The following is a 22092-nucleotide window of genomic DNA, read 5'->3' as shown; positions in this document are numbered from 1 at the left end:
AAAAATCTTGTTTTTTATTATTTAATTTGTATATTTCATTAAATGTATAATTTTTATATTTAGTTTAAATTGTTATTAGTATTATTAAATTTTGTAAAAAAAAAACAATGTAAAATGCTTTGTCAGCTTTGTGCTGTATGTGACAACACATATGATTATAATATGTTATTATTGTTATTAAGTTATATTATTATTATTATTATCAATCAAAATGTCTACTTTTTTGTTATATTGTCTTTATTTGTTATTTCATTGTTTTTTTTTTACATTTTTGTCAATTTTTTAATTTTGTTTTTGTTTTAATGATATATACATTTTATTTTTATACATTTTACTGCTTAATTTTATTTTTTGTTGTTTTTGAAATATTTTTATATTTATTTAAATGTAAATAGTTCATATTATTATTATATTTATTATTATATGTTTTTATTATTATTTATTTAGTTTTTTTTAATTTTTTTTATTTTTTTATTTTTTTAGTTTTTTAGTTTTTTAGTTTTTTAGTTTTTTAGTTTTTTAGTTTTTTATTTATTGTTATTATTTTGGATGTTGGGTGGGAAAAAAACAACATTAAATACAAACATTATGAATTATGAATTCAAACATGTCAGCATCGGCTTTGAGTTATTGGGTACATTTTTCTCATTACACTACGCCTATGTGCCCCCCTCCCTCAACTTTTGATGTTTTTTTTTTTTTTTTTTAAGTAGGACGAGTTCTTTCATGATTTATTTCACCACAAATGACCCAATGGCCACACTTTGAGCCCCTTCTCCTCCTCCCCCAGGGGGACGTGTCCTCTCTTTATGTCCCCTAAACTTTGCCTTCATGTTTCTGCGGACATGACAGAATGTCTGCGGTGTGAAATGCATTTTTGAGGTGTGTGTGTGTGTGTGTGTGTGTGTGAAGGGGTTAACCCTCTTAGCTTCAGCTTTGGCTCACTTTCTTACCACAGTAGCCACATTTGTGATGAGGCGGGTTGGGTGCGCGCGCAGAAGCAGAAGCTCCTGCAGAGCCAGGGCGCCCCCAAGTGGACACGAGCAGACAACCGGGCGCGCGTACAGGAGGAGGAGGAGGAGGGATCAGTGCGTTTGGCTGGGGCTGGAACGGCACAGGAGAGGGAACGGAGGGCTCTTCTGCGGAAAGTAAACGCGTATCCAGGGCTTTATTCCCTGCCTCTGCCCCCCCTTTTTTTTCTCTCTCCGTGTTCCCAGTTTCTTGAAATGAGGAGATAATCTACACAGGAGCAGTTGTGCAAAAAAGTTCTGAAGTTGGAAATAATTCGGGTGAGTGGCGCTTCTTCTCAAACATCTTCTCATCTTCAACATCTTCTCATCTGGCTTCATGTATGCTTGCCACTCTTGCTTTTTTTTCCCCTACTTTAGAAGCTGTTGCTTACCTGTTTTGTGACATTTTTAACCCAAACTAGCTTAAATGCATTGAATTTCACTAAACCGATTTAATTCTTTACATCGACTTTATTATTTCTTTCATGAATATTCGCATGATTTTTCACAAAATACGTCATTTTCCTGGCTTGGGCTGTAGATAAGAGAAGTGGAACATCTGCAGGAGCGGCTCCTATGGAGCATTCTCCGATTTGTCCGCTAGAGGGAGCCACAGTTGGGCGCTCGTTTGCCTGGTCGAGCTTGTAGTAGGTCCCAAAACAATGCAAATGATTTTTTTTTCCTGATATGTGTGATTTCTTTGAAAGAAAATCTAACATCTATTTGATATTTTTGTGCATCTGAGTCTTGATGGTGTTTTGATTTTTTGAAGTGTGCAAAGGGAGGTGTTGGTTGAAAAACTCTACTGTAACACTGTTATGATGTGCTATACATATCACTATATTGGTTATTTTGGTACCCATTATGTAATTGTATGGTCACATAACCTCGTACTTCGGTACGTGACAAAAAAAATAATTAAATTTTTTTTTAAAAATAACAAATTTAAAAAAATTTTAAATTTAAAAATTATTTAAAAATTATTTACAAAATATTTACAAAATATTTACAAAATATTTAAAATTTATTTAAAAATTATTTAAAAATTTAAAAAAACTGAAATTATATTAGGAAAGCAGGAAGTGAACAAATGTAACAGTTACTGATTGTACCAGATGGAAGAGTAGGATTTAATAAGCTTTGCTTCTTCCTACTCCTTTTTGGACATGTGGAACTGTGAACTGATTATGTGATGCATTCAATTGTAATATGATACATGTTCAAATGAAATTAAACCATTACCATTACCATTACCAAGTAGACTGGATAGAAATGACATCTAGTAGTGATACGATTACATACACACTCCATGCAAATGTCATTTTAAGACAGAAAAATGTACCCTGTTATACCAGGGTATAATGACCAGTGTTACCTTCAAAATGTATTAGGCTGCCCTTGTGGACACTTTGCCCTCAGGCATAATGTGCACGTTCTTGCCCTTAGCATCAATGACGTCCAAGTCGCACCAGTACTTCCATCGTAACGCCAGTTTGAACTCAACAGACAGTCCTTGTGTGTGTCTTAGAGATGTGACATCCGCAAACAAGTCGAGGCTTTGGAACGGTTCTTTTAACTCATTCGATCCGAAAAGACAACCCCTTCAGTACCGGCCCTTTAAGATGATTTTAACTAATCTTTCAAAGCATGCAGAATATTATGTTTTATGGATGTGTCCTAGAAATATGGATATTACCATCAGAAAAAAGTTTCTACCTTTTTCTGTTCTTTTTTAATCTGCAATTGAACGTAGTTAAGTTTCAGGGAAATACCAGTTCCCAACTAAAAAGGGAACTTTTTGTGAAAAGCACAACTTTGACAGATATGTGACATACATTCTAACATCTATCATCTATAGATGAAATATAAATACCAACACAACACAAAAAATGACAATTTAGCAACTAGCTACTAGCCAACACTAGCTTGTAAAGCCCTTTGAGGCTCTTTTGTGATGAATGGCTATATAAATAAACTTGACTAATAGAACACCATGAACTATTATGACCAGGCCAGGATTTTAATGCCTAGCACAACTAAAAAAGATACATTTATTTTGACAAATATTATGATGACAACAACATTAGCTAACAGAAGTTTCGTTTAAAAACGAATATCAAGACATTTCCATGTTGTTTTTATAATAACCAGAATCACTTATATCAATCGCTATGGCATTGTAAAGCCAAGAAAATGACCTCCATTCATTCATTCTCCATCAGGATTCAGAATTCATGGTTCCAGGCCTTGAATCAGTGAACCATCACACTACCACCACCATATTTTACTATTGGTATGATGTTCCTTTTAAGCTGGATGTAATGGGACACACACTTTCCAAAAAGTTTAGCTCTTGTGTCTCGTCAGACCACAACGTATTTTCCCAAAGGTCTTGGTGATCATCAGGATGTTTTGAAGTATTTTGTGACCTTTTGGATGAGTCATTGGGGTCATTTTGGTTGGTCGGTCGCTTCTGGGAAGGTTCACCATTGTTTCATGTTTTCACCATTTGTGGATAATGGCTCTCACTGTGGTTAGTTGGAGTCCCAAAGCATTAGAAATGCCTTTATAATGGCTTTATGGCTTTATAACCTTTTCCAGACTGATTTTTACGGGGAAAGGGCAATCACTTTTTTTTACACAGAGCCATATAGGTGTGGATTTTTTGTCCCTTAATAATAAAAAATATATATTTAATAACTTTGGTTGTGTTGTCATTGACTAATACTTACATTTATCACACCAACTGTATACACATTTCATTTCAAAACTGACTTTACAGTTGGGTTGACTTGAAGAGTGCAAAACCCAAAATGAGTTACTGTGTATGATTTGTCGTTCTATGTGCATCAGTGCGGAGAAGAAGAAGAAGAAGAAGAAGATGGAGGGCGTAAAGATCATCGCACTGTGTCTTGTCTTTGGGGCCCTGAGTGATGCCCAGATACCCGAGTGCAGCAGTGAGTACTACTAAAAATCGAACAGCTACGGTTGCATGTTGGGTTATGGTGGAATAAAATAGAATTAAATATACTTTAGATGTCATTTTTAGTGAAACGTGTTCTCCGAATTTAACCTTCCAGGGAAGAGAGACTGTCCCATTGACGTGTACTTCACCATCGATACATCCGAGACCATCGCCCTGCAGGAGACACCACCTGGATCGCTTGTGGAGAGCATCAAGGTTATTTTATGTCATCCTATGTAAAGCATGCATGAGGAAATCCAGGAACTTCATATTCAGATATATATTAATTCAAATGATATGATTCTTTTTTTAATGCTGCCTGTTGGATATTGTGTTTTATCTAGACCTTCAGTGAGCGTTTTGCCGAACGGTTAGAAGCTGCAGAAATTCAAGGTGCCGTGCGAATCAACTGGAACATCGGTGGACTGCACTTCTCCCAGAGACAGCAAGTGTTCAGCCGCCTTGGCTCCAAGAGTGATTTCATCACGGTAAGTCCCGTTAGCATAATATCTCTGGCAACTCAATTGTTGATTTCTGATATCTTCTTCATTTAACTGTGCTAACTTGTGCTAAAAGGAAATGAATTGGGCAAAGCAACTGCAACTGCAAATATGCGGCTGTATAAATAAATAGTTATTGTTTATATAGTGGATATGGTTTTGCCTTGAAGTTCAAATGTGAATTCAGGATAAATGATATCAGACACTGTGGTTATCATGAAATAATAATGAATTAACAGATTCAGGATAAATGATATCAGACACTGTGTTTTTTATTGAACAAAATTACATGAATAAATTTTGATAAATGATATCAGACACTGTGGTTGTCATGAAATAATAATGAATTAACAGATTCAGGATAAATTATATCAGACACTGTGTTTTTTATTGAACAAAATTACATGAATAAATTTGGATAAATGATATCAGACACTGTGGTTGTCATTAAACAACAATGAATTAATGGGTTCAGGATAAATGATATCAGACGCTGTGGTTGTCAAGAAATAATAATGAATTAACAGATTCAGGATAAATGATATCAGACACTGTGTTTTTTATTGAACGATATTACATGAATTAATTCAGGATAAATGATATCAGACACTGTCGTTTTCATTAAGCAATAATGAATTAACAGATGATATCAGAGACTGTGGTTGTCATTAAACAATAATGAATTAACAGATTCAGGATCAATGATATCAGACACTGTGTTTTTTATTAAACAACAATGAATTAATGGGTTCAGGATAAATGATATCAGACACTGTCGTTTTCATTAAACAATAAAGAATTAACAGATACAGGATAAATGATATCAGACACTGTGGTTGTCATTAAACAATAATGAATTAACATATTCAGGATCAATGATATCAGACACTGTGTTTTTTATTGAACAAAATGACATGAATACATTTGGATAAATGATATCAGACATTGTTGTTTTCATTAAACAATAATGAATTAACAGATACAGGATAAATGATATCAGACACTGTGGTTGTCATGAAATAATAATGAATTAACAGATTCAGGATAAATGATATCAGACACTGTGTTTTTTATTGAACAAAATTACATGAATAAATTTAGATAAATGATATCAGACACTGTGGTTGTCATGAAATAATAATGAATTAACAGATTCAGGATAAATGATATCAGACACTGTGTTTTTTATTGAACAAAATTACATGAATAAATTTGGATAAATGATATCAGACACTGTGGTTGTCATTAAACAACAATGAATTAATGGGTTCAGGATAAATGATATCAGACGCTGTGGTTGTCAAGAAATAATAATGAATTAACAGATTCAGGATAAATGATATCAGACACTGTGTTTTTTATTGAACAATATTACATGAATTAATTCAGGATAAATGATATCAGACACTGTCGTTTTCATTAAGCAATAATGAATTAACAGATGATATCAAAGACTGTGGTTGTCATTAAACAATAATGAATTAACAGATTCAGGATCAATGATATCAGACACTGTGTTTTTTATTAAACAACAATGAATTAATGGGTTCAGGATAAATGATATCAGACACTGTCGTTTTCATTAAACAATAAAGAATTAACAGATACAGGATAAATGATATCAGACACTGTGGTTGTCATTAAACAATAATGAATTAACATATTCAGGATCAATGATATCAGACACTGTGTTTTTTATTGAACAAAATGACATGAATACATTTGGATAAATGATATCAGACATTGTTGTTTTCATTAAACAATAATGAATTAACAGATACAGGATAAATGATATCAGACACTGTGGTTGTCATGAAATAATAATGAATAAACAGATTCAGGATCAATGATATCAGACACTGTGTTTTTTATTGAACAAAATGACATGAATAAATTTGGATAAATGATATCAAACATTGTTGTTTTCATTAAACAATAATGAATTAACAGATACAGGATAAATGATATCAGACACTGTGGTTGTCATGAAATAATAATAAATTAACAGATTCAGGTTAAATGATATCAGACACTGTGTTTTTTATTCAACAATATGACATTAATTAATTTAGAATAAATGATATCAGACACTTTGGTTTTCATCAAATAATAATTAATTAACAGGTTTGGGATAAATGATATCAGACACTGTGTTTTTAATTGAACAATATTACATGAATGAATTTGGATAAATGATATCAGACACAGTGGTTTTCACTAAACAACAATGAATTTATGGATTCAGGATAAATGATATCAGACACTGCGGTTGTCATGAAACAATAATGAATTAACAGATTCAGGATAAATGATAACAGACACTGTGGTTGTCAGTAAACAACAATGAATTAACAGGTTCAGGATAAATGATATCAGACACTGTGTTTTTATTGAACAATATTACATGAATGAATTTAGGATAAATGATATCAGACACTGTCGTTTTCATTAAACAGTAATTAATTTATTGATTCAGGATAAACAATATCAGAGACTGTGGTTTTCATTAAACAATAATGAATTTATGGATTCGGGATCAATGATTACAGACAATGTGGAGTTAAACAATAATTAAACAATAATACATGCGTGAATTCAGGATAAACAAACCACAATAAATGAATGAATTCTGGATACATGATATCAGACATTGTTGCTTTCATTAAACAACAATGCATGAATGAAATCAGGATACATGATATCAGATATTATGGTTTTCATTTGACTAAAATGAATGAATGAAATCAAGATAAATGATATATTTACATACATTGAACTGTTTCTAGGGTGTCAGGGGAATCCGTTACCTCGGGAAGGGCACCTACACGGACTGTGCGCTCACCAACATGACCCTGGAAATGCTCCGCTCCCCCTCATACCCCAACGCCATGAGATTTGCCGTGGTCATCACCGATGGCCACGTGACCGGCAACCCATGCGGGGGCATCAAAGTCGCAGCGGAAAGAGCTCGAGATGAAGGCATCCGTATTTTTGCGGTGGCCGCATCCAAGAACATCGACGAGACCGGACTGAGGGAGATTGCTAACACTCCAGCGACAGTCTACAGGAGGGACTTCATGGCTGTGGATTTGAGCTCCGGCAGAGCCGTGATCCAGACGGACACCATCGACCGCATCATTAAAACCATGGTAACTAACACAAATCATGGAGTTACACATCCTAATTGCAACCTCCATATTTGATTATATTTTATCTTTTGACAGAAACATCTATCATACGTAGAGGTAAGACGAGCAAAATCGATTTTCCAAAAAAACACGTTTAACTTCACTAACTTTTCCCTTTAATTCTAATCCAAAAGTGCTACAAAGTGACCTGCCTTGAAACCGCAGGCCCCCCAGGTCCAAAAGGCCACAGAGGACAAAAAGTGAGACTTTTATTAGCATTTTTATGTAATTCCAGAACACATCAATGACCTTTCTTTTCACTGCAGGGTGCCAAAGGAGACAATGGTGAACCAGGTCCAAAGGGACAAAGAGGTCGCCCAGGTGACCCAGGTATTGAGGGGCCCATTGGTCAGCCTGGTATCAAAGTAAGGCACCTCTCATCATTGGTTGGTCCTATGATATATGTATCTATAATTATTTCTTTTTTCTATCTCTATTCAGGGAGAGCAAGGTCTTAAAGGGGACAAGGTGAGACATTTATATTTTAATAATTTAATTTTAACAATATCATACAGTGAATTAATATTAATGACTTGTTTCCTTACAGGGAGAGATGGGTACTCAAGGGAAAAAGGTACATTTTTCATTTTTGGGGATTACATCCTTATAATGGGCTGCACGGTGGTTGAGTGGTTAGCATGCAGGCCTCACAGCTCGCATATCCGAGTTCAATTCCACCCTCGGCCATCTCTGTGTGGAATTTGCATGTTCTCCCCGTGCATGCGTGGGTTTTCTCCGGGTACTCGGGTTTCCTCCCACATTCCAAAAACATGCTAGGTTACACTCTGATACTGTGAACATCCAGCAGCAACACGACATTAGGAGGACAAGGAAATACTGACAACTATGTCAACAAAAACATCAAGTTTTACTTCAAAAACTGAATTTGAGTGGTTAGCGTGCAGGCCTCACAGCTAGGAGACCCGAGTTCAATTCCACTCTCAGCCATCTCTGTGTGGAATTTGCATGTTCTCCCCGTGCATGCGTGGGTTTTCTCCGGGTACTCCGGTTTCCTCCCACATTCCAAAAACATGCTAGGTTAATTAGCGACTCCAAATTGTCCATAGGTATGAATGTGAGTGTGAATGGTTGTTCGTCTATATGTGCCCTGTGATTGGCTGGCCACCAGTCCAGGGTGTACCCGGCCTCTTGCCCGAAGACTGCTGGGATAGGCTCCAGCACCCCCACGACCCTCGTGAGGATAAGTGGTAGAAAATGAATGAATGAATGAATGAATCAAGCTAAGTCCCATTGTCATTGTTCATGGTGTGTTGTACTCATTTGTTGTCTCCTTTCTTCATCATCAGGGTGTAGCCGGAATCCCAGGACGCAACGGGACAGATGGACAGAAGGTAACGATCTAAAATGTCATACCAGTAGTGATGGAAATAACTGCATTTAAATAACTGGTGTTGCTAACGCCGTTACTTTTTTCAGTAATGAGTAATCTAACTAATTACTCTTACTGTCAACATAACGGCGTTACCATTTCCGACACCCCCGTTACTGCACGCTACTGAAGCCGCGGAGAGGTTTTAGTAAGATTGCGTCTTCAGCCAATCAGAGAACTTGGGTGGGCGGGTGTTTAGATCACATCTAAAGTGCCGGGTAGTAGATACAGCATAGCAAAAGATGCCGAGTGAGGAGGACTCTAGTGAGAAGACAAATGTTTGCCAAATGGATGTACAGACACTACTTTAATGTTGTTGAGTTACTAACTGAGTTAACTGAGTTATTCCACTACAAAAGCAACTAGTTACCAGTAAAAGTAACCCCCCCCCATAGGGTTAGGATTAGCTAAAAATGTAATTAGTTATAGTTACGAATTACTTCTCCAAAAAAGTAACTGAGTTACTAACTGAGTTACTACCTGAGTTAAATGAGTTATTCCGCTACAAAAGTAACTAGTTACTAGTAAAAGTAACCCCCCATAGGGTTAGGGTTAACTAACCCTAAGCTATAGGGTTAGCTAACCCTAAGCTTAGGTTAGCTAAGGTTAGGTTAGGGTTAGGTTAGCTAACCCTAAGCTATAGGGTTAGCTAACCCTATAGCTTAGCTAACCCTATAGGGTTAGCTAACCCTATAGCTTAGGGTTAGTTAACCCTAACCCTATGGGGGGGGGTTACTTTTACTGGGGTTAGCTAACCCTAAACTATAGGGTTAGGGTTAGCTAACCCTAAGCTTAGGTTAGCTAAGGTTAGGTTAGGGTTAGGTTAGCTAACCCTAAGCTATAGGGTTAGCTAACCCTATAGCTTAGCTAACCCTATAGGGTTAGCTAACCCTATAGCTTAGGGTTAGTTAACCCTAACCCTATGGGGGGGGGGTTACTTTTACTGGGGTTAGCTAACTCTAAACTATAGGGTTAGGGTTAGCTAACCCTAAGCTAACACTAACCCTAAACCTATGGGGGGGTTATTTTTACTGGTAACTAGTTAGCTACAAAAGTAACTAGTTACCAGTAAAAGTAACCCCCCCCCCCCCATAGGGCTAGGGTTAGCTAACCCTAAGCTATATGGTTAGGGTTGTGGTAACCCTAAGCTATAGGATTAGGGTTAGCTAACCCTAAGCTAACCCTAACCCTGTGGGGGATTACTTTTACTGGTAACTAGTTACTTTTGTAGTGGAATAACTCAGTTAACTCAGTTAGTAACTCAGTTTTGGAGAAGTAAGTCGTAACTATAATTAATTACTTTTTTTAAGTAACATGCCCAGTACTGCATACCGGTAGTTTTTTCATCAGCAAATGAACAAACATCTGTTTTTTAGTTATCGTGTTTCTCATTGATGATTTCCCTGCCATCTTTCCTTCCAGGGTAAAATTGGACGGATCGGTGCTCCTGGCTGCAAAGGAGACCCAGGCGATAGAGTAAGACAACATTATCAGTGGTACCTTATATACTGAAGGTGTTATGGCCTCTTCAAATGTATGTTTGATACCCACAGGGTGCTGATGGTCACCCTGGAGATGTTGGTGAACACGGTCTTCCTGGAACTGCTGGAGATAAGGTATTAAAACTGAAATAAATCGCTATAAGTACTAAGTACTACTTCCAGTAACTCTTTGTTTGTCACTAGGGAGATCCTGGACGTCCTGGAAGATCTGGTCCTCTGGGTCCTCCTGGTGAAAGTGGACCAAAGGTAATGAAGATCATATAAGTAGTACGGAATGATGGAGATGTTTTTTTTTGGTAAAAAACCTTTTCCACGTTTCTCCACAGGGAGAAAGAGGAAGCCCTGGCTCACCTGGTCTACCTGGACAGAAAGGAGCTGCTGTAAGAATATCAGACACTCCCAAAACATCTCTGATTGGTTCACTCTTATTAACCAGCGTTTTTTCAGGGCACACCTGGACTTCCTGGAAGTAGAGGAGAGCCGGTAAGGCCAGCTAATCCCCTATTTGGGTTTATTCCTCAATCTTTGTGTTGGTTAAAGGTTTGCACTGGTTCTTGTCTTCAAGGGGAGGCGAGGAGATTATGGGACCAAGGGTGCTCAAGGACCAGATGGCGTTAGAGGAGAAAAGGTATGACTTCCAACATCCGACTCTTGTTTATATTCCAAGTGTGAGCATCAAGGCCAGCTTTGTTGTGTTTGTTAGCAACGTAGCATTCACTAGTTGACATGCTTTAGTTTACTTTCATTTTTAATGGTTTTGTCTTCAGGGTGAAATGGGTTCAGAAGGTTTGAGGGGACTTCCAGGTGAATCAGGAAACAAAGGATCAAAGGTGAGAAGATGTGGATTATCTCCCAGATAAATCTCCCTTAAATGACTTCATGCATTTTCACGAAATTTCCGTAACCCGAACAGGGCGACAATGGTCTTCCAGGCCCCAGAGGACCACCGGGTGCCCCAGGAGAGTCTGGACGAAATGTAAGTCAAGGATCTTTTGTTTTGGAGATATACTGTATTATTATTTATTATTTATTATAGGGGACAAGAGGTGATCCTGGTGATGCTGGACCAAGAGGAGACCCAGGAACAGTTGGACCTAAGGTGGATCTTTAGCTGATATCTATAATAAGTTCAGCAAGTGTAGTGTTTTGACTCTTTCTTTCACATCTATTCAGGGAGACGCTGGAAGACCCGGTTTCAGCTATCCTGGACCAAGAGGACCATCGGTACCAAAAACCAGATACATGTGAAACATAAGCTCTAAATTAGTGGCGTGTCGGTCATGAACAAACGTGTCAAGAGAATTAGTTATTTTTTGTGAACGGAATGAACGAGGTCACCGGCCCTAAAATACCCGTTCAGTTCGTTCAGTTCTTTTTGCAGGGCGGGACTATCTGTGTGCTTGCCTGTCTTATCCTATCGTCGCGCTTCGCTTTGTGGGTGGGTAGGGTTAGCTGACCGAAAGACTGAGACCGAAAGACCGAGACCGAAAGACCGAGACCGAAAGACCGAGACCAAAAGGCCGAGACCGAAAGACCGAGAGACCGAGAGCCCGAGAGACCGAGAGACCGAAAGACCGAGAGACCGAAAGACCGAGACCGAAAGACCGAGACCGAAAGACCGAGACCGAAAGACCGAGAGACCGAGAGACCGAGAGACCGAGAGACCGAGAGACCGAGAGACCGAGAGACCGAGAGACCGAGAGACCGAGGCCGAAAGACCGAGACCGAAAGACCGAGACCCGAAGACCGAGACCGAAAGACCGAGACGAGACCGAGAGGCCGAGAGGCCGAGAGGCCGAGAGGCCGAGAGGCCGAGAGGCCGAGAGACCGAGACCGAAAGACCGAGACCGAAAGACCGAGACCGAAAGACCGAGACCGAAAGACAGAGACCGAAAGACCGAGGCCGAAAGACCGAAAGACCGAAAGACCGAAAGACCGAAAGACCGAAAGACCGAAAGACCGAAAGACCGAGAACAAAAGACCGAAAACGAAAGACCGAGACTGAGACCGAGACGAGACCGAGAGACCGAGAGACCGAGAGACCGAGAGACCGAGAGACCGAGAGACCGAGAGACCGAGAGACCGAAAGACCGAAAGACCGAAAGACCGAGACCGAAAGACCGAGACCGAAAGACCGAGACCGAAAGACCGAAAGACCGAAAGACCGAAAGACCGAAAGACCGAGAGACCGAGAGACCGAGAGACAGAGAGACCGAGAGACTGACTGACACTATCGGTGACCTCGTTCATTCCGTTCACAAAAAGAACGAGTTCCTTTGACTCGTTCCTTCATGACCGGCACACCACTTGTCATTACGTGTTATGCGCTGTTGAGTCGTAACGAACGTGAACATGAGTGAACGGACTGACTCGACACGACACTACTCTAAATAACGTCTTTCCATAGGGTGAAAGGGGAGAGAAGGGAAACCGTGGACCTCGTGGCAGCAGAGGAGACTGCGGTCAGAAGGGCGAGCCTGGAACTAAAGGACCTTCAGGAGAGCCGGTGATTATCACTTCCTAGTTCACTCTGAGGACTCAAACGATTTTTGCAAGTACAAATGAGTAACTTTTTGTCTTTTCAAAAAAGGGTGAACCAGGACCCCAAGGTGAGCCCGGATCTAGAGGACCCAGAGGAGACATTGGGCGTGATGTAAGATGACACAACCTTCTTGTTTAGATGGTTTGCTTGGTTTTCTCAAGAAACGCATAACTGAGCATCATTTATTATGTCGTCTTCAAGGGAGACCCTGGTCATGAAGGAGATCCTGGCCTCACTGTAAGACTATATATTGGTTCATCACATCACATCAGGCTAAATAAAAGACTAAAGATCCCTTCTTCCTGTAGGAATGTGATGTCATGAACTACATCAGGGAAACATGCGGCTGCTGTGGTGAGCCTCCATTGCCATCCATGACCTCATAAGGAACATCTGATGGAGTGTCACATCTTTATGGCGTCTGCTTCTGTCTCCAGATTGTGAAAAACGGTGCGGAGCTTTGGATATTGTGTTTGTGATTGACAGCTCCGAGTCTGTGGGCTTGACTAACTTCACTCTGGAGAAGAACTTTGTCATCAACACCATCAATAGACTGGGATCCCTGGCCAAAGACCCGCAGTCTGAAACTGGTATTGTCTTCCATTTTTTTAACAGGGAAGTATTTGTCTGATGGCATTTTTCCCAACTTGGTTTTTGTTTCCAGGCACAAGAGTGGGAGTGGTCCAGTACAGTCACAGTGGAACTTTCCAGGCCATCCGACTCAATGATCCAAAGATTGATTCACTTTCCTCGTTCAAGGTCTTACACACAAATAAACACACACTACTTTTTTCTGTCTTTCTGTCTTATCGACGGCTTTTGTAATGTGGTCTTTGGTTTACGGGGTTTTTGTGGCTACATACATCGAGGGCTGTCACAATAATCACTAAACCGAATTACCGCAAAAAACGATTTTGATCATTTTGACGGCCTCAATTAATTGACATGTGCATATATTTCCTTGTCTTAGCATATTGTACCAGTACATGAGAGGCTACGGTTTAGACAGATGCTAGCAGTTATTAAGTTAGCAAGCAAACGTCGATATGGATGACGGCACAAAAGCAATTTTTTTTAACCGAATGCCACAGCTCCAGCGTGGATGTGAAGCAGAACCTTCATCCCGACAAAGCTTACTTAGCCTTTTGATCAGCGAAGTAAATCTTATATAAAACAAAATACTCCGTGCTCACAGACAGATACTGTGAACATCCAGCAGCAACACGACTAAATTGTCCGTAGGTATGAATGTGAGTGTCTTGTCTATATGTGCCCCGTAATTGACCCTGCAGCTCACCCGAAGTCAGCTGGGATAGGCTCCAGCATAACCTGTGACATTAGAAGGACAAGGAAATACTGACAAAAAGACTATGTCAAGTTTTACTTCAAACTGAATTTGAGTGGTTAGCGTGCAGGCCTCACAGCTAGGAGACCAGGGTTCAATTCCACCCTCGGCCATCTCTGTGTGTAGTTTGCATGTTCTCCCCGTGCATGCGTGGGTTTTCTCCGGGTACTCCGATTTCCTCCCACATTCCAAAAACATGCTAGGTTAATTAGCGACTCCAAATTGTCCATTCCAGGTATGAATGTGAGTGTGAATGGTTGTTTGTCTATATGTGCCCTGTGATTGGCTGGCCACCAGTCTGGTATCAGGTTTGTATCAGGTACACCTTTTGGGTGTTAAGTTGCTATGTGATGAATTTAGTGCTGTTGGTAGTGACGACATCATAATTGTCACTGTACACTTGTATATTTGCACATTTACACATTTGCCACCTAGACCTCACAACTAGGAGACCCGAGTTCAATTCCACCCTCGGTCATCTCTGTGTGGAATTTGCATGTTCTCTCTGTGCATGCGTGGGTTTTCTCCAGGTACTCCGGTTTCCTCCCACATTCCAAAAACATGCTAGGTGAATTGGCGACTCCAAATTGTCCATAGGTATGAATGTGAGTGTGAATGGTTGTTTGTCTATATGTGCCCTGTGATTGGCTGGCCACCAGTCCAGGGTGTACCCCGCCTCTCGCCCGAAGACAGCTGGGATAGGCCCCAGCACCCCCCACGACCCTTGTGAGGAAAAAGCGGTAGAAAATGAATGAATTAATTTAAAATTGGTCTCAAAAGAGGTTGTCGATAATATCGATTATCGACATAATGTGTTATTATGACAGGCCTCCATACATCAACTTTTGTAGTTAACTAATTATCTCGTTAATGGATAATGGATTCGTCGTACTCAGGATGCTGTGAAGCGCATGGAATGGATCGCTGGAGGAACATGGACCCCATCTGCTCTCAAGTATGCCTATGACAATCTGATCAGGGACAGCCGTAGATCCAAAGCCAACGTCACTGTGGTGGTCATCACTGACGGACGCTTCGACCCCAGAGATGACGACTCGTTGCTCACCTACCTCTGCAGGTGCCTGACACGAGGGGGAATGGGTTTTGGAGATGTCAAATCAACATTTACATTACAATCATGTCTGTGTGCAGTGATCCCAGTGTCGATGTGAGCGCCATCGGTATTGGAGACATGTTCGACCAGATTGAGGAGAATGAGATTCTGAAGAGTATAGCCTGCCAGAGGGATGGCAGAGTGCTGGGCATGAGGCGTTTCGCCGACCTGGTGGCTGAGGAGTTCATTGACAAGATCGAAACGGTGCTCTGCCCAGGTATTTATCGAAAACATATAAGGTAGTACATTAATGCTTTAATGGCACATATTCATACAGTATGTTCATTTTGTCTGTCTTTTATTCAGATCCTGTTATTGTATGCCCTGACCTCCCATGCAAGACAGGTGAGCTTTTAAATATTTTCTACATAATACATAATATGGGCTGCACGGTGGATGAGTGGTTAGCGCGCAGACCTCACAGCTAGGAGACCAGGGTTTAATTCCACCCTCGGCCATCGCTGTGTGGAGTTTGCATGTTCTCGCCGTGCATGCATGGGTTTTCTCCGGGTACTCCGGTTTCCTCCCACATTCCAAAAAAAACATGCTATTGGCGACTCCAAATTGTCCATAGGTATGAATGTGAGTGTGAATGGTTGTTTGTCTATATGTGCCCTGTGATTGGCTGGCACCAGTCCGGGGTGTACCCCGCCTCTCGTCCCAAGACAGCTGGGATAGGCTCCAGCACCCCCGCGACCCTCGTGAGGAAAAGCGTTAGAAAATGAATGAATGAATACATAATACCATAATACAATACAGGACATAATACATCATGTATTATTGTAACGTCAATATTAGCATACAGTCATCCCTCACCATGTCCCAAAAATAATTTAAAAATGAGTGCTGTTTCATTGTTGATTATGGCATATTATTGGTTATATGTCATATTCTGGTCACTGGGCATCGGTAATGTTATTAGACATGACGTTAGGTTACATTACCTTTCACTGCATGGAGACTGGCTACTGAGCCAGTAGAGCCAAGCCGACTAGACATGGCTGAGACTTGGTCGCAATCGAGTGAAAACAAGGTTCTCCTCTCATTCTGTGTGGAAGTGGTAAGGGTTTTTTGGCTTTTTTTGTCCTTCTTCCTCACTCAGTTTGAAAATGTGTGATTTCTTGGCTGCACGGCGGTGAGTGGTTCGTGTGTAGGCCACACAGCTAGGAGACCTGAGTTCGATTCCAGTTTGCATGGAGTTTGCATGTTCTCCGCGTGCATGTGTGGGTTTTCTCCGACATTTCTCCCACATTTTAAAAACATGCTAGGTTAATTGGCGACTCCAAATTGTTCATAGGTATGAATGTGAGTATGAATGGTTGTTTGTCTATATGTGCCCTGTGATTGGCTGGCCACCAGTCCAGGGTGTACCCTGCCTCTCGCCTGAAGACAGCAGGGATAGGCTCCAGCACCCCCCGCGGCCCTCGTGAAGATAAGCGGTAGAAAATGAATGAATGAATAATTGGTAGCTTGATATGCTAGCAGCACAGGAGCTTTAAAGTGACTATAGGGGTGTTATTTAATGTATACAGGGCTCTTACTAATATTCATTCATTTTCTACCACTTTTCCTCACAAGGGTCGTGGGGGGTGCTGGAGCCTATCCCAGCTGTCTTTGGGCGAGAGGTGGGGTACACCCTGGACTGGTGGCCAGCCAATCACAGGGCACATATAGACAAACAACCATTCACACTCACATTCATACCTATGGACAATTTGGAGTTACCAATTAACCTAGCATGTTTTTGGAATGTGGGAGGAAACCGGAGTACCCAGAGAAAACCCACGCATGCACGGGGAGAACATGCAAATTCCACACAGAGATGGCTGAGAGTGGAATTGAACTCGGGTCTCCTAGCTGTGAGGCCTGCACGCTAACCACTCAAATTCAGTTTTTGAAGTAAAACTTGATGTTTTTGTTGACATAGTTGTCAGTATTTCCTTGTCCTCCTAATGTCGTGTTGCTGCTGGATGTTCACAGTATCAGAGTGTAACCTAGCATGTTTTTGGAATGTGGGAGGAAACCAGAGTACCCGGAGAAAACCCACGCATGCACGGGGAGAACATGCAAACTCCACACAGAGATAGCCGAGGGTGGGATTGAACCCTGGTCTCCTTGCTGTGAGGTCTGCGCGCTAACCACTCATCCAAAAAAATGAGGGATGACTGTATAAAATAATGACTTAAAAACCACAGTGACATTACTCCTGCAAACATGAATCGAGGAGCCCTTTTCCAAGAATTATGCGTCTGGAGTCACTCTGACAATCAGGTACCATGTTGTGTCGCTGTTATACCATAACCCCACAGACTGATCCCCAATGACATAGAATGCATTTAAAATGGCTGTAAATCGGACACCTAAAATGAAACTCGGTGCGCCTTCATGTTTGTGGGATCCCCGCCCACATTGTTATTCCGCCCCCTTGTTGCAGGAGGGGGCTTCACTTCAAGGCAAGCCCCTCCCCCCTGGAGGCCACTGGCCGAGGAAGGCACCCCCTCATTGGTCCCTACCTCTTTAGAGGGTGTGGCCGGCCTACTGAGTCAACTGGGCGAACAACAGTATGGGATCGGCGTGGCGACCATGGCGTACACAGCCCAACGAGCCAAACTGGCCAATGGAGCCGACAGACAGCAGTGGACCCAGCTGTTCATCAAGTCCTTCAAATATGTCTACGGGGACATAATGGGAGACCCAGACAAAGCTTTAGGCCTTTGCTAATGCTAATATGCTAACCCCGCTACCTCATTATGGATGCCAGTACGCTGACTTGGAAGAGATTTTACCCAAACTGCACATTTTCATCTGGATACGTGCAATATACATCTACACTATTAGTTATTGTGTTTTACTGATGGATTTATTACAAAACAAACGTCAGAACTAAAATGGTTTCAAACAGATACAAAATACAATAAATTACAGGTCATATAATACAAATATACAATTACTAAACTAAGAGACTGAAACGAAAACAATACAAAACACATATAATGTACCTTAATGGTTGCACACATGCCTTAGGGGGAAATTATAGAGATAATCTTGAACCTTTTCGCACGTATTAGCTCTAATTAGCGTGGCAACAACTGAGCTTATTTTCTATTGGTGTAACGACTAAACGTGCACGTGTGGAAACGACGATTCTACGGAAAATTAGTTCCGCCTCATTAACTTACGTATATGCATCTAGGTAGGAACCAAAAACGCAAAAAAAAAATTAGGAACTTAAAATTGAAAGTCATCCGCTTGTTGGAAAACCGTTCTATAGAGCCATTCATGCTGCTCCTTGGGATGAAGCTTTATTTTCCATTGTGAATCACTGGCCTGCGGATTTGAATGACATGGATGACTTCATATTACAGTATTTGCATTTTGCACATATCCATGGTGACAACCTTTCATTTTGGCCTCACCCGAGTGAATGATTCATGCCCATCATCAACCACAAAGGTCATATGACAGTATATAGTGTCTTCATTTAACACAAAAAGTGATGGAATTACTCTTTTTTTTTTAAAAAAAAGACAACGTTAAAACCAATTATGGTTCTTATTTGTGCATGTTTTATGCATGTAGCTTGGCTGATAGTAGGATGATTAAACATCTATGATCGCATTTTCTTCTGTTAAAGTGTATTAGTGCTGTGACTGCAACTTCCAAATGTGAATTATGTATGGAACTGGATGTATTCATTAGTTTTTGGCAAAATAAAGTGCAATAGAAAGAACTAAATAGTGATCCTTCAGCATGAACAGGTGGTACTCGGGTTACTTACTGCGTGAAGGAGATACAAAACACAGTTCACGGTAACTTGGAATCCATGTGTCGGTCGAGCAGTTGAGACTAATATTTGTGGGCGTTTCTTCTCTCTCTGCACATTTTATGAGGTTCATTTTCACTTCCATGGTGATGGCTTTTCTTGCCCTTAGAAGGCATATTGGTTGGGAGATGTGATGTGATTCAGGAAGCATTCAGGAAGCTGTAAACCGAGGACCACTAGTATCAAAATTTGTGCTCAACATCACTCGATGCTCATATTTAAATCTGCGTGTGTTCCAGAGCCTGCTGTAGCCAGTTGTGTACAACGGCCAGTCGATGTTGTCTTCCTCCTGGATGGTTCAGAGAGGATGGGACTGGAGAACCATCGGCGTGCCAAGGAATTCATCGAGAACGTGGCACGTCGTCTCACCCTCGCCAACGGCCAGTCCGATGAGAGGAACGCCCGTATAGCTCTGGTGCAGTACGGCAGCCCTAGGGAACAGCGAGTGGAGTTCCCGCTCACACACAATCTGACGGTGATTGCTGATTCGCTGGCCGGAGTGAGCTACATGGACTCTTCCTCCGCTCTGGGCAACGCAATCATCCACGCTGTCAATAATGTGGTTTATCGATCAGGCGCACAGGTATGAATTAAACACACTCAAGATAGTGATGACAGAATATGGTAAACTTCTGCTCTGGTTTTTGGCGCTCCCGTGTCCAATTCCGAAGTTCCTATTTTGCTCTTCTATGTTTATTCTACGCCAATAACCTTCTGTATCTGAGTCAACATCACCATTGTTTTGTTGCAGGGGAACCGATTGGCTCGCCGCAACGCCGAGCTGTCCTTTGTGTTCATCACCGACGGCATTACATCCAGCGATCAGCTGGACGAGGGCATCTCCTCGATGAGGCGTGCCGAGGGCGTTCCCACGGTGATCGCCCTGGGAACCGACACGGACGAGGAAGTGCTGAGGAAGGTGGCGCTAGGGGACATGTCGTCCGTCTTCAGAGGCAGCGACTACGCCGCGTTGAACAAGCCCGCTTTCTTTGAGCGTTTCATCCGCTGGATATGCTAGTGAGGAACTGTAACGCTCTACGCCATAGAATTAGAATTTGTAGAATGACAGAAGGAGAAGCTCCTTCCACGTGCATGTGAACACAAATGCACCAAACAAACCTCTTTGAGTATTATCATTAGCGGGTGTAAAGTACTGATGCAGCTAGGCGGTCCCGTTGGTATGGGGTCAGACAGTTTTACAAAAGAAATTCAGGTTGGGCCGATCATCTGTCACTAGTTTGTTCTATTCATTCTAACTCTATGGTCAGCTGTCCCATCCAAAGACACTCATCAAAGATTTGTATCATATACATTCGATTTTGTTTTGTCTTTTTTTTTTCTCACTGTTGTCACAAAGTCAGTATTTACATTAAAAGGTGCTAAACAAGAGAAAAGGACAAAGCCGTTTGCTTAGTTCTGAGGTTTTTATATCATATTATCCTGTACAACTATAGTTTGTCAGGGGAATGAAAACAATCAAACATAAATGCCACAAGATCAACCACACAAAATAGCACACTGTGATCAAACACACACACACACACATAAAAAAACTACATCTGTACACATCAAATTGAAATAAAGCCAAATGTGGTAACTCCGACTTGTCTTGACTTGTCTGTTTTAATGAATGTATGTCGCTCTATTTGACGCGTATTCTAGGAAATATAGAGAATTTTTTCCCTATTTTTTCCAAATATTTCAACATTTTTCTTAGTCTGCGTAAATGTTCTTACCCTAATACTATGACTTTATTCCCTCCCAACCTAAATCGTCAACTTTATTTTGTTTTGTTTGTTTCTCATAATGTTTTGAATGTACGCGTATTCTAGGAAATATAGAGAATTTTTTCCCTATTTTTTCCAAATATTTCAACATTTTTCTTAGTCTGCGTAAATGTTCTTACCCTAATACTATGACTTTATTCCCTCCCAACCTAAATCGTCAACTTTATTTTGTTTTGTTTGTTTCTCATAATGTTATGAATGTATTTTTTCTTCAATAATTCAACTCTATAAGGATTGTTCCTTATAATATTAGGAGTGTATTCTTGTCAAATTATGACTTTTCTTGTTACACTTTTTTCTCAATATTGTGACTTTATTCTTATAATGTTTGTTTTTTTCATTTCTGCTGTTGAGTTTTTTTTTTTTCAAAATTTCAACTATTTAATTTTCTTTATTTTAAAATAACTGTACATTGTTTTGTTTATAATTATATATTAAATATATATTATAATATTATAATATATTATAACTAATATTATAACTAGTTTTTATAATATTATAACTATTTGTTTTATTTATTATAACTTTTTTATTTATTATAATTTATTATGGTATTTATTTATGGTCTATAATTTATATTTATTATAATTTAATTTATTATAACTTTTATTATAACTATTTTTTCCTTAACATTTCAACTCTCTGCTACTAAAAAGACGTTATTGTACGTTATATTACACAATTACGATTTTTTCACCTATAATTAAGAGTAAGATTAAGATATGCCTTTATTCGTCCCTCAGTGGGGAAATTTGTATTGCACAGCAGCAAGAGTACAGAGTCAGTTAAGCAGTACAAAATACACAATATAGAAAAATAAACAATATAAACGACCCAAGTATTAACAAAAATCAACAGTTTTTCCCAGAGTTATATACAATACAGTATGTAGATAATATGAGACGAGATGAGATATATGACCAGTC

General features: G+C 40.1%; 1 protein-coding gene across 1 annotated transcript; it reads left to right on the top strand.

Annotated features, from left to right (window-relative positions):
• Positions 1-1087: 1087 nt before the first annotated feature.
• col6a2 (collagen, type VI, alpha 2) lies at positions 1088-20976 on the top strand. The gene is made up of 32 exons (XM_058067529.1): positions 1088-1289; positions 3864-3967; positions 4091-4191; positions 4320-4463; positions 7262-7624; positions 7700-7720; positions 7798-7863; positions 7930-8028; positions 8105-8131; positions 8211-8237; positions 8971-9015; positions 10476-10529; positions 10607-10669; positions 10739-10801; positions 10882-10935; positions 11003-11038; positions 11121-11183; positions 11323-11385; positions 11469-11531; positions 11592-11654; positions 11729-11779; positions 12963-13061; positions 13146-13208; positions 13299-13334; positions 13406-13451; positions 13535-13687; positions 13762-13856; positions 15339-15520; positions 15595-15773; positions 15863-15901; positions 19619-19962; positions 20131-20976. Exons 2-32 carry the CDS (start codon positions 3892-3894, stop codon positions 20395-20397), a joined length of 3045 nt encoding a protein of 1014 aa, XP_057923512.1. The 5' UTR covers positions 1088-1289; positions 3864-3891; the 3' UTR covers positions 20398-20976.
• The last annotated feature ends 1116 nt before the right edge of the window (positions 20977-22092 follow it).

This window comes from Doryrhamphus excisus, chromosome 3, assembly GCF_030265055.1.
Source record: "Doryrhamphus excisus isolate RoL2022-K1 chromosome 3, RoL_Dexc_1.0, whole genome shotgun sequence".
NCBI lineage: Eukaryota > Metazoa > Chordata > Actinopteri > Syngnathiformes > Syngnathidae > Doryrhamphus > Doryrhamphus excisus.
The sequence above is the reverse complement of the archived record's forward strand: the minus strand, read 5'-3'. Positions and strand labels throughout refer to the sequence as shown.

Bases quoted from the DNA above. Each gene is read 5' to 3' on its own strand.
- col6a2 (XM_058067529.1), top strand. From the start codon at position 3,892: ATGGAGGGCGTAAAGATCATCGCACTGTGTCTTGTCTTTGGGGCCCTG. The intron at 4,464-7,261 runs GTAAGTCCCGTT...AACTGTTTCTAG, and splicing joins CCAAGAGTGATTTCATCACG to GGTGTCAGGGGAATCCGTTA. The intron at 13,452-13,534 runs GTGAGCCTCCAT...TTCTGTCTCCAG, and splicing joins GGAAACATGCGGCTGCTGTG to ATTGTGAAAAACGGTGCGGA.